Source organism: Tiliqua scincoides, chromosome 3 (genome assembly GCF_035046505.1).
Source record: "Tiliqua scincoides isolate rTilSci1 chromosome 3, rTilSci1.hap2, whole genome shotgun sequence".
NCBI classification, from domain to species: Eukaryota; Metazoa; Chordata; class Lepidosauria; order Squamata; family Scincidae; genus Tiliqua; species Tiliqua scincoides.
Window position 1 is genome coordinate 134354183 of NC_089823.1, and position 24626 is coordinate 134378808.

Below are 24626 nucleotides of genomic sequence, written 5' to 3' on the forward strand. Positions count from 1 at the left end.
GAGAAGGTTCATAGTTAGCTGCCTAATACACCAGAGGGAGACCTCAGGGACGAGATGGTGTCTTCCTTTTTGAGTTTGTGTGGTGGGCTGTTGTGGCTGACATTTTAGAGCTTGTTCTAATCTAAGTAGAGTAAATGGTGGTCAGATGCACTGCTGTGGGAGCGTGAGCCCAACTTTTTGATGCAACATTTGCCCAAGACTGATAATTTCATCTCTTTGTTACAGAGCTTGTTTGCTAATGATTTAGACAAGAAGTCTATAATCCTTTAGTCAGTTGCCTGAGAGAGAAGAGGATTTGTTGCAGTTGATGCAATTATGCATTAATTTTTTATGTGGAAGTGGTTGTGGTAATAGTGTGGTTGCTGCTGGACAGCTACATTTGGGAACTGTGTACATATAATGATACTTAGCATTTATGCAGCATTTTTGGATATTCAAAGCACTTGACATGCAGTATCTTGTTGAAATTCTTAAAATAACTCTGTAAGGTAGATAAGAATTGTTATCTCTGTATTTCAGATGTAGGGCTGGGGCTGAGAGAAAATATTTTGCATTATTATTAGTATTATTACTGACATTAACATTATTTATATACCACTTTTCAACGAAAGTTCACACAGTGGTTTACAGAGAAAAATCAAATAACTAATGGCTCATCAAGTTTGCAATCCTGTCCATGCTTACCTGGGCGTAAGTTCCATTGACTATAATGGGACTTCTGGGTAGGCATGAATAGGATTGGACTCCTAGTGAGTTCATGAGAGACACAAATTTGAACCTGGGATTTCCTGGTTTGTGACTCAGTATTATAGCTACTGTGCTACACTTTATGCCAATAAAGGTGGAATGAATGAATTAAATTACTGTGCTACACCAGCTTTCAATGTAGGAGTTACCAACACATAATGTAGGAACCAAATGTTCCACAGGAATACAGTGGGTACTTCTAGTTCCTTTCTGATAGTATGGCAAACTGCAAGTGAAGCCTTTTCTAGATGGGAGCCTTAAAAAAATTTGATCAATCTAACATGCCATTAGTTTAGTCTGATTCACACCAGTCACACAGGTAATCTTCTAGACTTTTATTGATTGACTGATTGATTGATTGATTGATTGATTGATTGGATTTGTATTCCGCCTTTCTCCCTGAAGGGCACCCAAGGCGGCTAACAATCAAGTTAAAAAATACAGATAAACATTAAAAATACAAAACACTTAAAAACAATTAAAACAAGATAAAATACATAGCAGCGAACTGAAAGCACGCAGTAAAAGACATAACAGCCCTTATAGTGCCTCGAAGGCTTTCCTGAATAAAAAAGTCTTCAGGCCCTGCCGGAACGTTAATAATGAGGAAGCTGCTGTCCAGAGTTTTAGGGAAGTATTAAATCATGGCAATGGGGAAAGCTGTTTCGTTTTGGTCTAACTTTGATAACTTTATTATGTTGAAATTCTGAAGCAGATTAAAAAATGCTACTTCCCTTTTTCTCTCCCCCTACCCTTTGAAGGTGGGAAAAGAAACAGTTCAGACAACAGAAGACCAGATTTTGAAGCGAGACATGCCACCTGCGTTCATTAAGTAAGTAAATCAAAATGGTAAGTGGGATTAATAGTTACAGAAAATGTATGGCCTAGTTCTCACTGAGGTGGTAAACCTGTGTTTTACTATTTCAGACTGCAGGTAGCAGCTCATATGAGCATCTCCACATTAAAAATAAAGATTAAAACATCCTGCACACAGAGAGCTGCCATTTTAAGGAGAAAGCTGATCTAAAAACTTCTTCTGGACATCCACATGGAGGGTTTTTCTGTTGTCAGGAGCATTTTGTCATATGAGGGCCCCCTCCATAGCCTGTCATCCTACAGTCCAGTAACAGCATGCTACCTCAGAAAATTTTTTGTGTGATGAAGCATTTAATGTGAACTCCTCACCTTGTTTAAACTACTTCCATAAGAACCAAGTCTGCATCCAAGTCTATAATAAGTAAAGAAACTTATACTTTTCACTAGATGCTTTGGTCAATTCAGAACAAGGTTCTATCATGTTGTCATAGTCTTTTGAGAGCCACTCTCTCCAAATGTTTGGAGTTTAAGAATCATGGGTATATATCCATTTTTCCCCCAGAGGCTATTCTTTCTCCTTTGGATGGAAGAGTGTGTTGTTATTTTATCTGTGTTCTGTCTCTGCCCTTGGTTTGGCTCAGATTTCTTTTGACACCCAAAGGCTAATTGACTGGCACTTGTAATTAACTTCATGCGTCAGTGCTGAAGGCATAATGATTCTCTTCTTTGAGGTCTTGAAAGCATAATCATTGCTTTTTCGTTATCATTAAGCCACTTTCCTTGACAGTGTCAAATGCCAACTCCATATTGAAAAGGCTATTCTTGGCCACCCTCTGTATAGTGCATGTTCTTTTATTAGTAATGTGTGCTGTCTAGATAAGGTAATGGAATACTTACTATATTGTTGGAGAGGGATGCAAAGAGAGAAATAGACAAAAGTGCAAGATCTAGACTAGTGACTAGATTAGAAAACTAGTGACTCAAGCACTCAAATATATTTTTCAGGAACCAACAGTAATGAATGAGCTAAATATGGGAAATTCCTTTAAAGGTTTATTTATATGGTGTATTGTATATGGTGCATGTGCTTAATGGTCAGCATTATTATCGCCTCCTCCACACATCCCTAGAGCCACTGGGTTTCACGCTCTTTGTATTCAACTTCTACATGTCTTTGGATCACAATCTGTGTCTCAGAACCCAGTCCTGTCCAGTTTTCCAGTGCCGGTGCAGCTGTGCCAATGGGGCGTACACTGAATCCTGTGGTGGGGAAGCAGTCACAGAGGCCTCCTTAAGATATAGGAACATTTGTTCCCTTATCTTGGGTCTGCACCGGTGCTGGAAAGTGGGATAGGATTGGGCCCTCGCTTGCCTAGTTCTCACTGAGGTGGTAAACATGTGCCTGTGTTATAACACATCCCACTGCATATAGAGATTCCTTATAACTGAGTGCTTCTCCATACAAAAAGGTTAATTGTGCATACAAAGCTAGCATAACAGGCAACTTATTTAATTTTATTTACTACATTTGTATACCACTTTTTAACAAGAGATTTTACCCAAAGCTGAGCTAGGACGCTTCTTCCTTTGTATCCAGCTTTTAATGGTACGAGATTTTTGTTTGTTTGGAGGAATATTCTGTCAGGTGGTTTTTCTGATCTGCCCTCTCACCCAAGGGCTGGCCCAAGACTTCCTGATGCCAGAGGCAGCGTGCCAAATGCTGCCACCCTAGATGTGCTGTCCTCTGCTCCTCCACTCTCCAATGCTCAGCACTGTCCTTCCTTCCACTTGTTCTCATCATCTCTGTCTTTTCCTGTTCTAGTCCAGGGAACAGGAGTATTAGTAGTAGTGGAGGCAAGAGATGGGCATAGATAGATCCCCCCACCAATCCATTACTCGAGGTGTCCGTTTCATTTGATCACATGAATGGGTTGGCTTGGTGCATTCCAAAAAATAGAATAGCTTTTCTCATAAACCTGTTGAATACTAGGCACACTGTTGGCCTACACTGCAAGTGCAGCAGGCAAATGTAACAGTTTGAGCTTAATTTCCACTGGCATTTTTAACAGCTTTCTATAGCTGTGGCTTCTAAGAAGTGAAACTGGATGAGAGTAAAAAATCGTAAGGGCAGCATGGAAGAAGAAATTTAGCCAAGTCCAGACCTATACCGAACAAATAGCTATATTTGAAGAGAACTGGTGTGTAGGTAAGAGAAAGATATATGTTGACACTTTCCCAATAATAGTTTAGATGCTGAAGTTTTATGTAAAGAAAGTGTTACATTTTGATATGGAAAGGATGTGTTTCTAGCACATTCAGCTCTAGTGGTATTTACAAGATCCTTGGCTGCTGTCTAAAACCAGCCCAGTGAATTATTTTTAATCTTTAGCTAAATTTGGCTTGTAAATATGATGTTGCTCTCTCATCTGTGTTACAGCTTAGTTTGCACGTCCGGCAGTCTGATGTCTGTAACAGTCACTTGTCCGAAAGATCATTTTGGGTGTTACAGTAAACAAAATTCTTAGATTTATGGGCTTTTTGTTTTGGCTTGGGCAGAATGGAGCTGTTGCCTCCCAAAATTCTCTAGTGCAGAATTACATTGCAGTTATGAGTTCTTGTGACCTACCAAAATTCTTAGTCTAGTGTTGTAGAAATTAGGTGCTTGTGTTATATCTAGAACATGTTCTCTATTTCAAAACATGATACTCCAGGAAATTCTCTGGGAATAAGAAAAACTTAATGATATTGCAAATGCTGTTTAAATAGCCTTGGACACAGAAATTTTCATATGAGGCGAAGACTTAGGGCCCAGTCCTAACCACGTTTCCAGTGCTGGTGCAGCCACAATCCAGCCCCAAAGAAATGGAACAAACATTTCCTTACCTGGAGGAGGCCTCCATGATTGCCTCCCCCACCACAGGATGCACTGCATGCTTCCTTGGCATGGCTGCACCAGTGCTGGAAAGTTGGATAGGATTTGGCCCTCATTTAGGTATTCTTCTGCCCAGCTGTGATGAGCGAGCTCCACTTTGCTTCCTCCTTGTTCCCCATTGTAACTTTGACACACTTTGAAACTGGCACCATTGGAGAAACACCACATAGCCAGGCAAATGGGTCCTTCTGTGTATTTTGTGTTGTCTTTGTCATGCTTTCCCAAGAATAGTAGTTCCCAGCCACCTCATCTGCTGGGATTGGCATGTGCTAGTCCAGGGGTGTCCAAACATTTTGGCAGGAGGGCCACATCATCTCTCTGACACTGTGTCGGGGGAGGAGAAAAAAAAGAATTAATTTACATTTCAAATTTGAATAAATTTACATAAATGAATATATTAAAGATGGAACTTTTATGAATGAATGAAGGTCTTATAATAGCTCAAGGCCTATAAAAGCCCTTGCACAAAGCAAGGCCAGCCTTTCCATTGCTGCCGCTGCTGCTTCACAGATGCGAAACAGTAAGCAGTGGGGCTCTTGTCCCACAGCTCATGTGAGAGGTCAAACAGTTGGCCATCATGCTGAGAGCAGTTGCATCAGGTCAGTGCAGGCTCCAGCAAGTCTCCGGAGGGCCAGAGGCTCATTGGAGACTGGGGGCTACCTAAGGCCTGGATTGGGAGTCCTTGAAGGCTACAAGTAGCCCCAGGGCCGGGGTTTGGGCACCCCTGTGCTAGTCAATAGGGCATTCAAGCCCACCGATCCATTCAGTTGAATGGATGTATGACCTCACTGAACACTGGGCTTACCTTACCTAAGGTAAGCCCAAGGATGTTTGTGTGATCTGTGCGAGCTCTCTGCAGGTTCTACCTGCTTCACTGGGTATCAGAGGGTGAGTCAAGTCACCTGAAAAGCAAAGGTCCTGAGTTCAGTTCGGGACCAGTGAGCTAGAATATGGCAGGGAATTATTTTGCTTTCACATTTGTCTGTAATTGTCTGTATTTTTGCTAAGATCAGCACCAGGGTGCTGCCAACACCGTAGCATTTTAAAAATATACTTGTACTTCCAATATTTGTTTTAGAATAGTTGAAAACTTCTTTTTTTCTTACGTTCCACCAGAATTAAAGCTCAATAGAATTGGGCTGTAAACCAGAGCCATACTAGAGCCAAAGTGCTTGCAAACATGGTATGTGGTTCTGACATAGGGTATTGACAGGAGCAAAAGTCCCAGTCCCAGCTCAAAAGTAAGCAAAAGTCGAGCCAAACAGATATAAATAACCTGCAGTGCAGGCTTTACCAGTGACCCAGTCCAAAGTCATCTTTCTCTTTGATAAGTGTTAATTCCAAGATGAACAAACTTGGCTGTTGAAGAATGCTGCTTTTTTGTAATTTAACATATTTGTTAGGGTGGGCGAGTGGAGTTCACCTCCTGTGATTGTTTAATCCAGCTTATCCTTTGCGATTGAGGGTTGTTTCTTCACACAACCAAAAGTTACCCTGCATCTCTTATCCATCCTTGCCCCACATTTTACTTCTTATCTGTGGTCAGTGTGGAGCTACCATTATACTAAAAACATGTTGAATTGCTGTGCTCAGCATTTACAGTAATGTCTGCTGTGCACAGTTGGGGGCAGGGAAACACTAGGCCATTGTTGCTATGTAAACCGCTGTGAAACAGAGTTATGCTGCTTCAGCAGTTGCAAGCTTTACCTTTCTCTGTGTGTATGAAACTTGAACAGGTTCTTATTGTGATTATAAAGAAAATAGCTTGTAGGGCTGCAGTATACAGAGATCTACTGTAGATGCAATGGTTAAGCCATTTCTGCCCAACGTTACATACCTGCAACAGGGACCAAATGTGTATACCTGTGGGCTGGGCAAACATGGGTTAAGTGGAGTATTCAGTTTGGATCTGGGAAACCAGGCTTAAAATCCCAACTCACCTCTGTAACTCTCTACTAGCCTTGAGAAACTTAGTTTCTGCTTCTTAGCTGTTAAATGGAAATAATCATGACTTGTCTCATAGAACTGCTGTTAAGAATGAACATGATAAGGTTTTGTAAAGCATACTGAGAAGAACTGCAGTACTGTAATTAGTTTTTACTACTAATGTGAAAAATACATAAAAGAATTGTAATCATCTCAAAGTTAAAACCGAATGTTAGTATTTCATACAACCATAGGTTATGCATTTATAGGTTCACTTGTTAACCATGGTATATGGTATGGCATATACTGTGACCTGGGTGCTTAGCACTGAACCATGCTAGGAGTCCCTGATCACTTTATTGTGCATTGGCATGGAGCACTTGCTCATATATTGCATCATCTGTGTGGTGGCGGAAACGTCAAAAAGGGCCATCAGGTATATTTGCCTGTAATATACATCTTTGGGCTTAGAGCCTTATATAATGTATGAAACAACTGTATATGGTTTTTTTAATGGTCTGTGGTCTGACTCTGATTTGTGGTCAGAGGATACGAGTGTTGATGGTTAACTAGAGGTTGATTAGGCAATCTGTGTGCTTCAGATTTATGTCACACCATAGTAGCTACCATTTCTCACTGGCTCCCCTATAGGTCCTAGGACCAAGGTTAATTGTTTTAGATTGTGAACCCTTTGGGGACAAGGAACTATTTATTGGTTTATTTTACTATGTAAACCACTTTGTGAACTACTCTTGTTGAAAAATGGTATATAGATATTAATAATAACAAAATAAAAATAAAAATATTTGTTTCACAATGATTGCTCACAGGGTGGAGAATGCTTGCACGAAACTTGTCCAGGCAGCTCAGATGCTCCAAACAGACCCTTACTCAGTACCTGCCCGTGATTACCTTATTGATGGATCAAGAGGCATCCTTTCTGGGACATCAGACTTACTTCTGACATTTGATGAGGCTGAGGTAGGCTTTTAATGGTAATAAGCTACTGATAATGCAACACAAAAATTGTTTGTTTTGAATATTCACTTAAATGTAAATTTCAGCCTTGTAGTATGTACCAAATGCTGACTCCTTCAGAAACCATGGTGCTTTGTATTTTGGTTCTGCTATGGTCCCTTGTCTCAGAAATGTGTTATGAGCACTTAGTTCTTTCTGCTGCCTAGTGTCCAGTTCACAGACATTTTGAAATACTGTACCCGTACCTTGGTATTAAATGAAGAAAAACAAATTGCAAGTACAGTAGGCCCTTGGTATCCATGGGGGAATCTGTTCCTGTACCCCCTGAAGATACCAATTTCTGCAGATATGGAAAAACCTCAAAGGACTTTCCAGATGTACCTTCTAGTTCTGTCTGGGAGGTGTTCTGAAACTTGGGGAGGCTGTGGGCTCTCACCTCAGGCTTCATAAGGCCTCCTGGAGGGTCTCTGAAAGGCACTTCTGAGGCCCAGAGAAGCTACACACCTCAGAAAAGCACATTCAATTTTTGGCAAATAGAACATCTTCCAGACATAATGGAAGACACTTCCAGTCATTTCCAGGAAGTCCTAGAGGCCCTTCTGACGTGGGATTGGCACTCGCATTGACTCAGGTCTGTGGGTGCCAAAGCTGCAGATAAGAAGGGCCCAACTGTATTTCTTCCATCACTCCTCCTAGTTATCAGTAGTTAATTCCTTACTGGCCTTTATCATGACATTTGCTTCTGATCCTGTCAAATGAGCATTCTAGCAATGTCCTGGGGTGAGGATAAATGCTAAATGTTCCTTTACAGAAACGACTGTATTATTACCAGTGCTAATTAGTCAGTACTGTGGCCTTTTATGGGAAATGCTTCAATGTAGAGCTAAACATATCTTGCATACTATGATTATCCCTGGCTTTTGGTGTATTAGTGATTACTGTGCAGGCAACTTACAGTTCCTTATTGGTTTGTTTCAGGATAATAGCTCTTGATGATATAGAGTTGTTAATTTGCATTCAGGGAGTAGTTATGACTTTGGCCTTTAGAGTGACTCGTATACATAACAATGGACACTGTACTACAGCTATTGAATTTTTCTCCCAGAGCAACAAATCATGGACTTTTCTGTGGATAAAGATGTTTTGAAGTGTGGTAAAATTGGTTTTTATGCACATTCTCTGCCCTGAAGGCAACTGCCTTGTGCAGTGAAGGTTTATTGTGATAATTTCCTCCACACTTTAGAATCTATGTCTAGGTCTTGGCAGATGTTGTGAAACGTGAAGAGTCTCCACAGTTTCACTACATTGTGAACACACAGGGATCAACTCTGCCCTGCTGCTGTGCTCCTCAACCCTGCCCTTACTCTCAAATCGGCAGCATTTGTCACTGCAAGCCCTTTTTACGGGGTGGTGGGAGCAGAGCTTATGAGCAGTGGGGTGAGGCTCATCTGTGAGCTCACAGATATTGTGAAGACTTGCCATGTTTACCTAACATCTGCATAGGGCTTCTGCCTTTACATTGGCTGTGATTATAGCTGATGGTGTACATGCTCTGATTTTAATTAGAAACATTTGTACAAAATTATATATAAATTATATATATATATATATATATAAATTATAAATAAAACATTTGTATAAAATGATTTGGCTTGTTGTAATAAATGCAAGAATGAGTGTTTCCTGTCATACTTAAGGTCCGCAAAATCATCCGTGTCTGCAAAGGAATTTTGGAATACCTAACTGTTGCAGAGGTTGTGGAGACTATGGAGGACTTGGTGACCTACACAAAGAATCTGGGGCCAGGTTAGACATTATTCTGTGTATTTTTGTGCTGTTTTTATCCAAGAGCTTGAGAATGTGGGGTTTATTTTTCTTTTGAGCTGTCAAAAAGACTGAGAAGTCAGGCATGAGTTTTATATGAAGATGTTTGCTGACAGAGGTATTTGTTTCTGGTGAGTAAAATAGTTTTACAGCCCAAGGGCCCAATACTATCCAACTGTACTATTTCCAGCACCAGTACAGCCACAATGCAACCCTGAGGTAAAGGAACAAATGTTCCCATACCTTGAGGAGGCCTCTGTGACTGCCTCCCCACTGCAGGATGCAGTGTACACCCCATTGGCACAGCTGTACTGGCACTGGAAAATTGGATAGGATTTTGCCCTAAGTCTTACTGAGCACAGTGGTCTTGCTTCTGAATAAAATAAATAACGCACAAAAATAATAAAATAAAGAGGTTATTTATTGGAACCTGGATTTAGGGCCTAGTTCGTTCCCTTATCTCAGGGCTTTTCAAACTGGGGCGTCACAGTGCCCCAGCCTGTGGGCCTTGGCCTCTGCCCCCTTAAGGGGTGGGGGCAACCTGGAGCCAGGGAGGAGGCAACGGCGCGATCCCCAGGATCTCGCTGCTTAGGAGGCTGCAGGGGCTTGGGTGCACTTACCCAAACCTCCTGCAGCCTCCCCGGGCTGCGGGGAGCCCGGTGCGACCTTTGGCAGGGCTCCCCGCAGCAGTGGAAGTAGAAGCGGAGAGATTGCGCTCCACTTTCGCTTTAGCTGGTTTGCTAGAGTGAGTCTCCCACAGATTTCGCTATCTTTGGAATTCAGTATATGCAGGTAGTTGTGGAATGGACCCACTATATAGTCATTCACATGAAGATGTATACATGCATACAGATGCTTGTATGCATGTCCCAATTAACATCTTAACAGCCCTATAAAAGAAAAGGGTGAGTTTGAAGCAGAAAGTAGGTACAGTTGGTAGTAGGAATCTGTACACCCTACTAGATCCTGTGCATATACCAATCATCACTGCCTTCAGAACACATGGAAAGAAATAAGACAGCAGGGTAGCAAGTCCTTCCCATAAGAAAGCATAATGAGTGATGGACAAAACTGAAGACACTTCAATCATGAATATTATCTGCTATTATTATCAAAAGGAGATAAAGAACTTTAAAAGTACAAGGCTTTTAAGCAACGAAGCTGAGCTGCCTATCATAAAATTTTAAAGCATCTTTCATGGTTACATACTTTGCACTTTGTTACCCAGAAACTGGATTTTCTTGATGCGTCGACTTGTTGATCTCCTCCATACTGCTGCCCTTATATGACATGACCTCATCTGGCATGGAACTCAATAATATTTTGATCTCTGTCCTCTGAGAGATGTGCAGACGGTGTCAAAAAATAAGTGTAATTGATGTGCTAAGTTGGGAGCACACTGAGGCCTAGTAGTTTAAATAAGTAACATGTTTTATGTTGTTGAAATACTTTCTATCTAAACGTAAGCATATTTCAGCCTGGAATACCATTTAAAGTAGGGAATTGAAGTTGCTTATTTGTATTTATAGGGAACTATTGTTCCATCCAAGCAAGTGCTATGTACATGGACTGGCAGAGGCCCCCCAAGGTCTATGGGAAGAGGTCCCTTCCTGCCTCACAAGCTGAAATCCTTTTTAGCCAGTGATGCATGCATATTGAACCTGAGGCCTTTGGCATGCAAAGCATGTAACCTACCACTGAACTTTAGTTTTCTAGTTGACAACTTGGACTAGCTGAGATTGCTGCAACTGGGGTGTGAGTTGCAGATGTTGGGTATTCTAACCAGGATGCCTGACACCTGAGAGAATCCTCTGTCTGGATGTGTCTTTTATTAATACTCTTAAATTCAACTGGAGCAGTCCTTGGTATCTTATTCCTTGGTATCTAAATAATTTATTCAATTTCCTTAGCTTTCAGCAGTGTTAGAGTTTAGGTTAGAGTTTAGGGGCAGGAGGTCTGGTCTAGAGGGTAGAGCCTCCGTCTGCCTGAAGATAACATCCACAAGGTCGCCAGTTCGAGGCCGCCGGCACCGTACGACCTTGAAGCAGCTGACAAGCTGAAGCCGAGCTATTCCATCTGCTCTGAGCGGGGGAGGATGGAGGCCAGAATGCGAAGCCAGATCGGAATGAAACACCTTGAATGTAGTAGTTCTTGAAAGAAAGAACCTTCTTTGAAATTGTAAAAATCCCTATTTAAATTGGGATTTAGATAAAAGCCTGCCTATGTAAACCGCCTTGAATAAAGTCTTGAATAAAGACCAAGAAAGGCGGTATATAAATGTTGTTGTTGTTATTTTGCTGTTGGTTTATTTATTTGGCTAAGTAGAGGTATCCCTTAAGCTTTCTTCTGTGTATGTCTTGGCTCCTAAGCCTGTTTACTAAGAAGTCTCTTGATGGTGGGGCTTGTCAGTTACATTATTTTATGCTGGGAAGGAGGTGACTGTTGTAAAATGTTGGCAAATATGCTGCTGAGATCTGTGAACTCAAAGGGTCATTCTACCCACACTCATTGGCACAGCAACCTTTGTAGTAATAATGAGGAATGTGGAAGATGGTAACCTGAAGACCAGTTCATACTCAAGGCAGTCTGTTTGGCACTGCTCATGGGTTCATGTGCATGGAAGCCTCCATTTGTGCGAACCTCAACCTGAGTAGCCTTATGAGATTGCCCCAGCTTCTGTGATGTCAGCACCAGGTTGTAACCTGAGAACAATTACCTTTGCTTCCAAGGCACTGATAGGTGAGCTGTCCAATCTGTAAGCAACCCTAAAATCCTTACACCTGAAAGTACAGTTATATTAAAAATATTGGATTGCTTAGCTTGTGTAGGTTTGTCCTTCCACAGTAACCAATTCTGTGTAGGAAATTCCTGCCATGCATTTTATATTAGCATATCTTAAGGGAAGTTTTAGCATAGTCCTCTTCCAAGGAGGCTATAGCTCAATGATGCAGCACCTGCTTTGCATACAGAAGGGCATGCCTCTCACAGCTTAATTCTATGTTTACTCAGAAGCAATTTCCCTGTGTTAAGTTCAACTTGCTTTCAGATGAGATTGTATAGGATTGGAGCCTTAGCCACTGAGGTAAACCAGCTCAGGGAAGTATGTGTGTGTGTGTGACTGTAATAGATAGAGGCTTCTGGGGTAAGCCATTCTTCATACTTGACTTGAGAAACACATTCTTTTGCCACAAGCTAGTAGTATTTTTATTACACAGATGTTTAATCAAATGTTCACAAGTAGAAGCAGCTTTAACTTACTTTGTCACACATTGCTGAGCTGGCTATTTTCTCTTAAATTGACTTCTGGCTTTTGTGTTTAAAGTAGGTTTTACCTTGGAAAATTGCATTGGCGAACATGAGGAATATAAAAAATTTTGAATTAATAATTAGAAAATTACTCTGATAGCTTTTTAATTGCAGAAGCATAATACTTGAAATGGGACATCATTAGTGTAATATCTTGTTAAGGGATCATCCCCGGGACTGCTAGTAATTTACAGCCTGGATAGTAGCAGGCCCTGAAGCCTTGGCCTGACTGAGCACAGCACAGCATCTTGGGAGAGGATGATGCAACATCTGGTGATGCATACCAGGTTCCTGTCACCTGTATGTCACCCCATGCACCATCAGAGTGACTTTGCACTTTTTGGCCCACTCGGATTGGCTGTAGCTCATATATATTCTAGCAGGGGCAAGCTGGGTTGTGGGAGATGCAGAGTGCAGTTTGTGCCGAAGGCTACGTCAGTGTGATCCATGATTCGTGTGCTATCTGGACTGTTGCTGTTGTATATACTGTACATAGTAAAGAGGCGTTTGGTGGAGGACTTCTGCCTTGTGTCGTCTTTGTTCCCGGGAGTGCCTGCGCTCTGACCTTGGGAGATAGGCATGCCGTGCAGCCGGACAGCGGCTCGCTGTGTGAACATCTATCCAGCTCGCAACAGTTGTTGTTAAACCAGGGATGAAATGTTGCTTAACGGTTGGCATTTTTCACTTAGGAATGACCAAGATGGCCAAAATGATTGATGAACGTCAGCAGGAGCTGACTCACCAGGAGCACAGAGTCATGTTGGTAAACTCCATGAACACTGTAAAGGAACTGTTGCCCGTCCTTATTTCAGGTAACTCTCCACAATGTTACATGAATAAAAGGTACTTACACATGGGATGAATTCGTGTAAGGATTGGGAGCCAGGATCATGTAGTGGTTTGGGGTTTGGACTTGTGCCTGGAAGATGCAGGATCAAAACCTCACTTGGCCGTGAAGCTTTCTGGGCAAGCTTGGGCCAATCACTATCTCTCAGCTTTGCCCACCTCACAGGGTTGTTGTGAGGACAAAAAGAGGGGAAAAACTATGTACACCACCCTGAGCTCTTGGAGGAAGAGAAATATTAAAATGTGGAAAATAAACATACATATGATAAAAGTTGTGTGTGAATAAAATTTTCCAGGTTGACGCATGTTGAAAGCCATTCAAAAATAGAAGCTTTTTATGGCCTTTTGTAAACTGACTACAGATACTAAACTTGTGATTTTATTTGTAGCTGTCTTGGAGGGACGTTTGCGCCTCCTGAGTCCCAGCATGCATACCCTGCGTATCTCCTATTTAAGTTCTATGAGCAGAGCTCCCTGAGACATGTGAAGGCTATTTATAAGCAATTATATTTGTGATGCTTGCCTGTAAATGGGTGCTGTCTTTAGTTCTCACTGTGTCTGGGCTGTATCATTGCAACTGGGAGCTCATATATACAGTACACGTGCATGTTTCCCCATAGAGAAAATGCCTTTCGGATAGAAAACATGTTGGGGAGAAGTCTAGGCTGCAGTGCTTCTCCCTGACATGCTGGTTTTTCAATATGTGCAATGGGTGGGTGAGCTGTGTGGAAGAGCCTTTCATTTGTTGATTGCCCACCTGCAGTCTAAAGTGGTACGGTTCAGAATCATGTTGTGACAACCTCAATGAGAGCTAGGTCTTAGTGATTATTCAAGTCAAGTGGTAAGTCTTAATCTGATCTGAAAGCACAGTATACAAATGCCAGTGTTATTGTCCCTTTTGTTGGGAAGTTGCATAGCAGAGTCTCCATGCTGATATTACTGCCTCTTCTTCAGACTACATGTACTGTAGTTTCCTATTGCCCCCATTCCTGCATGCCTGTCCCCTTTATATTCCATTACAGAGTTCCTGATGGTGGAAAGAGACATGAGCCCTTGTACATGAGAACACTGAAATAAATGAACGCAGTATGAGGATATTCTGTTGCTTATTGAAGTCAAATTGTCTGAAATTAAAATAAAATACCTTCTGCTTAGCTATCATGAATTCAGCCTGAACAGCAATATTCAGCAATATGTAAATACCCTTCTTTTCCACCATCAGGCCAACAAAGTGGCAAACAATCTGTTAAAATACGATAAAAGTTAGCTTAAACATAAAATGAAAAGAAAGCAAAGCTTCTTAAAACAGGGAGATGACAACTAAAACAGGCTCTAGGTCTTAGTATCCTACAGCTTGAGAGCTTAGTGACAAAAGAACGTTTCCACTGACCACCAGAGGAAAAAACTGATTTTTTGTACTGGTCCATCCCAGTATTGGCATAGCAGTACTGCATGTACAAGAGGCTTCATGATCTCATCTCATGTGGGAAGGTACTCCTTCAAATATGTAAAACCCATTCAGGGCTTTACAGTTCATAGGAAAATTAAGTTCTTAAGGTATTTTTGGGGACCAGCCTAACTTTGCAGGCAACCCAAGCAATCGCATTGGGCAGTGATATTTTTAGAGGTGCTAGTGAAACAGCCAGATATGAACACACAGGTGCACTCCGTGATACTTTGCAGTGCCATAAAGGAAACCTAGGTATCACTCGAGCTGTGGATGGTTCAAGAGTTGCACCCTAACACCTCTGTGATATTGCATGGGATCCCACTTTTGTCTGAGTGAAGCTACAGCAGAAACTGCACTGGTTGAGAAATTGCCTCATTCACCTTAGGCTACATGTGATGGCAGTGGTGAAAGTTGCATATACAGTATTACCCACGAGGGTTCCATTCAGGACCCGCCATGAATAATGAAACCCGTGGATGATGAAATTCGCGGGCCTTTATAACCTCAAATCCTCTGGAGGGCGTTATGCTCCTGTTGCCTCTGGAGGATGCTCTGAGGGCCAGGAAGGCCTCAGGGAGGAAGCATTCCCAGGCCTCAGAAGGCCTTATTAGGGCCTAAAACAGTCACTTTCAGTTTTCCCCCCCAAAACTGGAAGTGACCTTCTGAGGCCTTAGAACAGCCATTTTCAACTTTTTTTCAGCTCACAGCACACTGATAAGGCACTGAAATTGTCAAGGCACATTGCCAGTTTTTTACTTATATTACACTGCAGTTAATTTTTAATTAATATAATTAATACAATGAAATTATTACATGACAAAGAAATTCAAGCTTGGAGAGGGAAGTATATGGGATTTTTGGAAAGGAGGAAAAATGTTTTTAAGTAGGTGTTCAAATTGTTATCAGAAGTGCCAGAAACTGTTGGCAAAGAGAGGTCAAACTGAGCACATACTGGAGAAATGTGGCATGAGGAGAAATGATTGAATCAAGTGCAGGATTGAAATGCTGTGGGGGGGTGGGTGGGAGAGAAAGAATGCGAGGCAACTGATTCTGGATTTTGGAAGGTGGGGGACGAGTGAGGGAAAGGACATTAGGAGAGGTGTTAAGTGATTATGAAATTGGGGGGGGGAAGTGTGTGTGGGAGGGGGTGGAGTAGGGAAGAAGAGGAGAGGGAAGTGTCAATTACCTGCTCATATATTCAAGGGAGTGCAACCAAGAGCTCAATCCTGTGCATGTCTACTCCATTCTAGTCAATGGGGCCATTCTAGTCAATAGGATTGACTAGATCCTGTTGGAGCCTAGTGGATAGGATTGTAGAGCCCTACTTCCTTGAATGCAAAGGAATTAAAGCCCAATCCTGTGCATGTCTACTCAGAAGTAAACCCCATTCTAGTCAATGGGGCTTACTCCCAGGTCAGTGTGGATAGGATGTGGCCCAACACCCTTACTGGCAATGTAGAGAGGGTCACTTTGGAGAGTTGCAGGCAAACTGGAGCAGATCTCTCAAGGACCCTTTCCAGTCAGCCATTCCTTTGGCTGGTGGCCTTGACAGACTCCTGCTTCACTTCCTTCGTACCTGCTTGCCCACCTGACACATTCGGGCTTCCTCTCACTTATTCCACAGCTCCTGCCCCCCCCCCCCAGAGCTCTGCCCAGGCTTCTGTGGCTGCCCAGTCAGCGTGCACGGAGCAGGCAACAGCTATTCAGCAGCAGCAAGCAGGAAGTGGATGCTTCTGGCTGCTTCTTAAAGCGTGCGATGCAAAGCAACCGTGACGAGCCCCTTCGCTGGCTGCTCCTTTTACATGTGCTGCCGCATGAGGCTCAAAGCGGCTGCTTCTCCTGTGTGGCTGCTGTCTGCCTCTTCTGGCTCCGTGGCACACCATGGCAGCCTCGGTTGAAAACCGCTGCCTTAGAAGGTGTTCAGAGGGCCAGGAAGGCTGCACATGGCCTCTATGAGCCTCAGAACATCTTCCAGAGGTGATGGGAGCACGGCTCCCGTCACCTCCGGAGGGTCCATGTTGCGGCAACTCTGTGGGTTAGGGACCGAATCCATGGGTAATGCAGGCCCACTGTAGTTTGAAGTTAGCAGATTAGATAAATATATTTAGTCCAGAATGTGTAAAGTAAAGGCTCCAAGCATCATGAATTTTTTGCCTGATTTTGTGCAGTGGAGCATTTTGTATTGTGCACCTGTAACTTCCTAATAGGCATTTCTAATCATCTGTGTAATCTTCACAGCTATGAAGATATTTGTAACAACTAAAAATTCCAAAAGCCTAGGAATCGAGGAGGCCTTGAAAAACCGCAATTTTACTGTGGAGAAGATGAGTGCTGAGATAAATGAAATAATCCGTGTGTTGCAGCTCACATCTTGGGATGAAGATGCCTGGGCTAGCAAGGTGGGTTTCCTCTCCAATCTGGAAATGGCATTAGAATTCTACTATTCCCTCTGGTACATTAAGAGGTTTTCAAGACGGTGAAGTCTGTACTTTTAGCAATTTACAAGGTGACAGTAACTAATTTTGAGTGTAATTTCATGGCTTTAAAAGAAGAGTCCATATTCAAGATGGTATTTAGTAACTTTTTGTGTTCTCAATATATGAACTTGTTGCTAATATTGTAGTGTTGCCTTGCAGAATTCACATAATTGACAGAATTTGCATTTAATTTTTTAAAATGTATCATATAGTATAGTAATACTCCCAACACATGCACACAAACTAAAAATGTCTCATCTTGGATGATCTTTAAAGCATAGTTTGATAAGTGTTTCTCAAACTGTGGGTCAGGACCCACTAGGTGGGTCGTGAGCCAATTTCAGGTGGGTCCCCATTCATTTCAATATTTTATTTTTAATATATTACTTGATGCTACCATAGCATGTGACTGCAAATGTAACAGACCTGTACTTTTAACAACTATGTATATGCTTTAAACAATGATAGTAAACAGGACTTACTCCTGGGTAAGTGTAGGTAGGATTGCAGCCTAGGATTGTTAAAAATTTCCCTGCTCGATGATGTCACTTATGGTCATGACATCACTTTGGGTTTGTCCTGACAAGATTCTTTTTCTAAAAAGTGGGTCCTGATGCTAAATGTGTGAGAACCACTAGTTTGGATGATAGGAAATGAGGCAGGGACTTGAGAGTGCAGCTCCCTGTTTCTTCCTTTTCATCTTTTCTCTCTTTAGCCCTAGCCATAGCTTGCTATGATGTCCACATTGGCGAACCGTGGTTAGTGCTTGCCCTTCAAACCACTGTTGCCAATTCTGGTTTGGAAGGCAAATGTGAACCAATTTGGATATCTTGGTAAACTGTAGTTAAGAGTTGAATATGGAGTACAGAAACTGTATGACAGAGGGAAGGAAGCAAACATGAGTTGATTTGACCTGGGAGTTCATGGTGTCCCACTACTTGTGGTGTTCAGTAGCACTTATTTTGAACCACTTATTTTGAACCACTTAAGTCAGTGGTTCTTGCACATTTAGCACTGGGACCCACTTTTTAGAATAAGATTCTGTCAGTAACCACCAGAAGTGATGTCATGACTGGAAGTGACATCAAGCAGGGAAATTTTTAACAACCCTACCCACATTTACCCGGGAGTAAGTCCCCTTGACTATCATGAAAAGAATATACATAGTAGAAAAGAAAAGACTATCATATAAAAGAATATACCATGTTTCCCTGAAAATAAGACACTGTCATGTTTTTTTTTGGCTTAAAAAATACACTATGTCGTATTTTCAGGGTAGGTCTTATTTTTTTCAGAAGTCAGTCCCTTTATAGTTAATGGGACTTTCTCCCTGGAAGATGTGGAGTCCCCTCAATGCCCAGGAGGATGCCTGCCTGCCTGTCTACTCAGAAGTCAGTCCCTTTATAATTAGTAACTCCCTGGAAAGTGTGGAGAGCCTCAGAGTCTGGTAGGCAAGGTTGCCTCGCTTACTGCTTCCCACCTCAGCGTCCTCTGCCCAAGGTAGCGCAGCAGGTGCTTTCTAGGTGACTTGCACAGGAGTGCAGTGCTCCCAGTCACGTTGTCCACCCGCCCCCGTCCGAGGACCCCTTCCGCCCCTGTCCTGGTCCTGATCACAACTAGGTCTTATTTTCGGGGTAGGTCTTATATTTCAGCAATTCTCAAAAAACACACTAGGTCTTATTTTTGGGGTAGGTCTTATTTTCAGGGAAACAGGGTACGTAGTAGCTTCTTAGAAGTACAGGTCTGTAATTTCCCCCAATGCAGTCACATACCATAGTAGCATCAAGTCGAATATATTAAAAATAAAATATTGAAATGAATGGGGACCCACCTGAAATTGGCTCGCGACCCACCTAGTAGGTCCTGACCCAACAGTTTGAGAAACACTGGCTTAAGTCATTTAATTAGAAGGAAGTTCATTTGAAATCAATGAGCTTTGCTCCAAAGCTAGTATATGCTTGATGCAACTAAATTATATAAAATAGTATGAATAGTTGGAAAAAAGGTCAGTTCTTGATTTCTATATAAAAATCACCATAATTGCTTTCTTATTACAGCACCCCAGATGTTACTTTGCCCAGCTTTCTTGTGCAATAGTAGTATTTGCGGTGTAGGCAAACTAAATTGCTCTAGCATCTTATCCTTGGTAGAGAAACTTACTAAGACAACCTGTATTTTCAAGAAGAGGGATTGTACTGTGCTCAAGTTCTTGCTTGTGAAGTACAGTCTAAGAATCCCTCAGTAACAATTCTTATACAATAATGAATATTATACAATAAAACAATAATGATTATTTTAATAAACGCTTACCTAGCAAGAGCACCCAAAGATTTGAAAATCTCATCTAACAAAATTACAACACAAACCTATGTACATTTACTCAGAAGTCATTTACAATAGGATTGTTCAATAGGATTTACTTCCAGGTAAGTGTGCATAAGATTGCAGCCCCAGTGGAATTAGAGGAACAATACTTGGAACATTTGTAAAGGGAACAGTGGCAAAGAAACTAAGGGAGTGCAAGACCCCATTTTCTCTGCTGCTCTTCCTCTGGCTAGGAGGCAAGTTATTCAGGAAACCTAAGGGGAGGGGCCTTAACACCAGGTTAAAGTGTCCATAACTGGAAAAACTACAGTCTCCACTTCTCCTGAAGCTCCTGAAAAATAAGAGAGCTGGGAATGAGTGCTGAATGGTCAACACCCACTTTTTGAGAGTATGCATATGGCAACCAAAAGTAGTTCTTGGAATGAGCATGACATCTCCCTTCAGCTTCTTCCCAGCAATTGTGGAGCAGTTTGCTTTACAAAGACTGTTTAGAAATGTGTCATGAGAACTCTTGTGTTATATATAAAACCTGGTGTCTCTTGGTCACACACAAGCATGACAAGGAGATTGGATAGGGCAGAGTGAAGCAGATTTCTGAGTTTCTTCTTTTTCATTCTCGCCCCTTGCTCTTATCGGTGTGGGAGTGTTGGATCTGCTACCATCACAAGTGGGAAACTGTTCCCCCTTACTGAAGGATAGTGGCTGAGTTGTTGCTGACAGAAACCTGCAGGGTTTGATCAGTGCCACTGTTCCCTTGAAAGGTTTGCACTGATGTGCAGATCCCTTCAGCAGCTGCTTGGTGTCATGACTAATCACAACGCTACCTACACATGGTTGGTGATGACATCACAGAAAATCATGCATCACCAAATTGTGTAAAGCTTGGCTGGGAAGTGTGCAGCTGAGCACCTTAGCAAGAAAACTGATCAGTGCCAGCTTGGGTGCTGTGCTGTGAAAAAAGAATGCACTCAAAGATGTGTAATTACCTTTAGTTTGAGTCAGGCCATTAGACAGCTAACCTAGTGTTGTCTATTTTGATGAATAGCAACTGTCCATGTTAGTAGATGTATATCTTTCCCACATGAGATCTTTTTGACTAGAAATATCAGGAATTGAATCTGGGACCTTGTGTATACAAAGCATGTGCTCCACTATTGAACCATATAGCCTGGTAAACATGGCCAGTCATGTCACAGTATTCTGCTTGTCCTTCCCATCACTCAATTACTTAATCTCTTCCAAGTCATGGTTTCCTCAACTGACCACCGTTTCAGAGTCGTGTCAATGTGGTCTAAAAGGAAATTGACCTACTGCTGAACGGATGCTGAGAACATTCTTTGAAGTCAGGTTGCTGAAATGAGTTTAGAAGTGTACCTGGTTTCATTTCAACCTGACTTGTGATGATAGGTGCACATAGCTGTGAAATTAGATGAAAAGGGGCTGAAAGCGGTCATGTGTCATCCTGCTACCTTCATGTGATTGCTAGAGCTGGGCTCAATTAAATTTAACCCATATTCTCTTGCTGCAAGTTCAGTGAGCTTTCAATTTAACAAACTAATGGGGGGAAGGGGTGTCAATGCTAAAGTTAATTATATCTGAATGCATTGAAGTCAAAGGAAACACATGTGCAAAACATATATGATACATTTTTAATGGAGCAGAAAAGTCCGTTTCCAAAGTCTGCTAAATTGAGGCCCATTAAATCAAGGGTTCACTGTAGTGTCCATTAAACAGGTTCATTGTTGTTAAAGGTTGGAATCAGAACTGGCAAGTGATGTATTTTTATTTAACTATTTTAGTTTGGAAGCTGTATCTACAAACCTCTTCATCAACTGACAGCTTTAATTTTTATGTTAAGACAAACCATTGAGGGCTCATTTAGTAATGTGTTAGGTGACAGAGGGCATAAAAAGAAAAATCATAGTTCCTAGAGTTATTGTTTCTGAGAGCCTATGGCTGTATTGTATTACGTTCATCACTCTTATTGTGAAATAATACTTTACTCTTTATCATAACACTCTTCTTTTTTTCATATCTTTGTTTTTCTTTTTCTTTTTCTCACCTTTTAGAAGGTAAGACCTCCCTCACAACCCACAACTTTTACCATTGTACTAAAACAAAATAAAGCATGGTGCTGGGATGTTGTGCAGTGTGCAGACTGTGTGCTGTGCATTATTCTTTGTGTTGATGGTAACACTGTACTCACTTCTGAAGGCAGAGGTATTAAAATGCATTTAGAGCATTGCTTGGTAGCTGTTGAAATATGGAGTTTTTTTTATGAGGTGATGACAGGCATCTATGTTGTCTCAAGGCTTGCTAATGTGGGTTTCATGGTAACAGGTTTTTCTGGTGAATGTGGAGTCTACGTCTCTGCTTCTTGCTTTCTAGCTTTTGAGGATTTTGACATCCAAGTAAAGGTATTTGCTTCGCCTTTGGTGAATGCTTCAGACGTGGATTAGCAACCATTCTTCTAAGTTTGGAGCTTTATGGAAGGAAGAAAATAGAATGTTTGTAAACATTTGTTTTTTGCTACAATTTAACTAGAAAAATAAATCTGCTTATAGTCTGACTACCAATGGCCATAAGCCAATTATATACATGCTTACAGCTTTATAAGGAGATTGGTTGCAGTTATAACCAGCACCAGACTGCATTTTTAAAAATCTTCTATGTATTGAAAATGGCTGGTACTTTCCTGCTGAGGGTTTCCAGCTCCCTGGACTATATTGTCCCCACTTGGGTGTTATAAACCTTCTTATGGAATTAACCTTTTTGGCATCTACAGTGAATGTGGATTTTTCCTCCAACTTGAGTGAGGTGTAAGAAAAGACAACTCTAAAGATCCCTGTGGCTGTTGCCATTATGAATACTTGACTACTTCAAAATTTGTATATTGGGGCACTTTTTCACATGAAAAGTACCCAAGTGCTCCCTCATTGGAGACTTTCAAGCAGAGGGTGTGATGACACATGTCAAATATTCCTTAATAGTTGCCTGGACTGAGGAGGGGGTTGAACCTCCATGGTACCTTCCAATTGTAACATTCTATCATTCGAAGTTCTGGCCCAGAAATAACAAGGGCCAGAAAGGGCTAATTGAAAATCAAGTTTCCTTGCTTAGTTTTCTTTTTCTGAGTTATACATTTAGGGCATATACTTGTTGGTAATTGATGAATGTGGAAGTAGGTTTATTTGCTGAGCTGCCAAGGTATTTTTGATTGACTGCTGTTGAATGATGTGCAGTTGCAGTTGTACTTCCTCCATAGGGCAAAAATAAGGTTCTGTTTTGCAAGTATAGTCAGCCCTCCTTATCCTCAGGTTTGGCACCCAGAGATTTGACTTGATGTATGTGCTGAGCCCTAGTCTGGAGGGCCTTGAGGAGATTGTGTCCGTGTCCCTGTGTGTGTGTGTTCTGAAGCATGGGGAGGCTGCCTGTGTGTGGCTTCCTAGAAGGTCCAGAAGACACGATTTTCAGCAAAAACCGGAAGTGCCTTCTGGATGTATCCAGGAGGATTTTTGAGGCCCAGGAAGGCCATACGCAGCCTTCTTGCACCTCAGAACATCTCCCAGATGTGACTGGAAGTTGCATCCAGGAGGTCCTGTGAAGCCCTACTGCAGATTTCATTATCCATGGAAATCTGTATCCATGTAGGGTCCTGGAACAGAGGGCCCACTGTATAATTTCTTGCATCATCACAACCACTATTTTTGCAGAGTTAAAATGCTGATTAAATATTATGTAACTGAGCTTCACCATTATGCTGATAGGGATGTCCATATATATATATGCTCATTTTTATTCCTGTAAAGGTGCACAACTACTTGGTTCCCTCACATCTAGAAAATAATGTCTGATCTAAGCACAATACTGGGTATATCTGTGCCTCAAATACTCACTGTTCATTCCTCCTTTTTCTACTGACTTAGAGATCCCAACTACACACTCTTGTGTAGTTTGCAGTGCCATACACTACAGTAGTTGCAGTAGTTACACTACTACTTAGAGATCCCAACTACACACTCTTGTTTCTAACCCACTTTGGTTAATAAATCTGCTGTAACATATTTGAACTTTCCTTGGCAGTGAAGAAAGCTAGGAAATGCTCAAATGAAAACAGGAATTCTTAAGAGCCTGAAGGCTGTAAGTGTCATGGAGGCTGCATTCAAGCCTGTAGCATGTATGTTGCCCATCCTTCAGTTTTGAGACTATGCAGAAGACTGTGTCTGCAAGACTGTGCACTGCACAGACTGTGACTGCAAGACTGTGCACAAGACTGTGTTTTGAGACTTTGCACAAGCAGTCTGAAATTTAGAATTGTCTTCTAATTTAGAAGAATGTCCTGAGTCAGTCACCGCCTACAAATTACTTTTCATTTTGGCTGTTGCTACAAAGTTGAATTCATATTATATCAATTATTTGTTCCACATCACATGGAAATGCTTTCTCCCGCCCTAAATCTGCTCTTTCATTAGGGTGGATGATGCTGAGGTAGAAAATATATACCAATGAAAAGTGAAACTTTTGCATGTGATTAAGCTTAAGAAATAACCCAAGAGGAGCAGTTCTGTAATTGCAACAACAGATCACAGAAGTAACACATACTTGGGCATAGGACAATTATATTTGCTTTTGCATGACTTGGAGTCATTTTTAGAGCTTCACTTCTAAGGCAGTGGCTCCTAAAATGTGAGCTGTGGCTCTTGGAGAGCCAAGGGGAGCAGCAGAATCCTTGCAAAAACTTGCTGCCCTATACAGTGCACAGGATTGTAGCCTCATGCGGAGCTGCAGCTAATGGCCTAGTACAGGGGTGCTCACACTTTTTTGGCTCGAGAGCTACTTTGAAACCCAGCAAGGCCAGGAGATCTACCAGAGTTTTTTTTACAATGTTCGCGCCATCATAACATATAACATTTATGTGTACAATGTATGTTGGTGTACCTTGAGCCCCACTGAGTATAACAGGACTTACTCCTGAGTAGACATGCCTAGGATTAGGCTG

General features: G+C 41.7%; 1 protein-coding gene across 3 annotated transcripts in view; it reads left to right on the plus strand.

Moving 5' to 3' along the window:
* The window catches only part of VCL (vinculin), a 98543-nt gene that overhangs the window by 32354 nt on the left and 41563 nt on the right, over positions 1–24626 (plus strand). For all 3 annotated transcript variants that reach the window (XM_066622655.1, XM_066622653.1, XM_066622654.1), the window contains exons 2-6: positions 1509–1579; positions 7252–7402; positions 9097–9205; positions 13219–13341; positions 17064–17224. In XM_066622655.1, coding sequence (XP_066478752.1) covers positions 1509–1579; positions 7252–7402; positions 9097–9205; positions 13219–13341; positions 17064–17224 — 615 coding nt within the window. The remainder of the gene's footprint in view (positions 1–1508; positions 1580–7251; positions 7403–9096; positions 9206–13218; positions 13342–17063; positions 17225–24626) is intronic.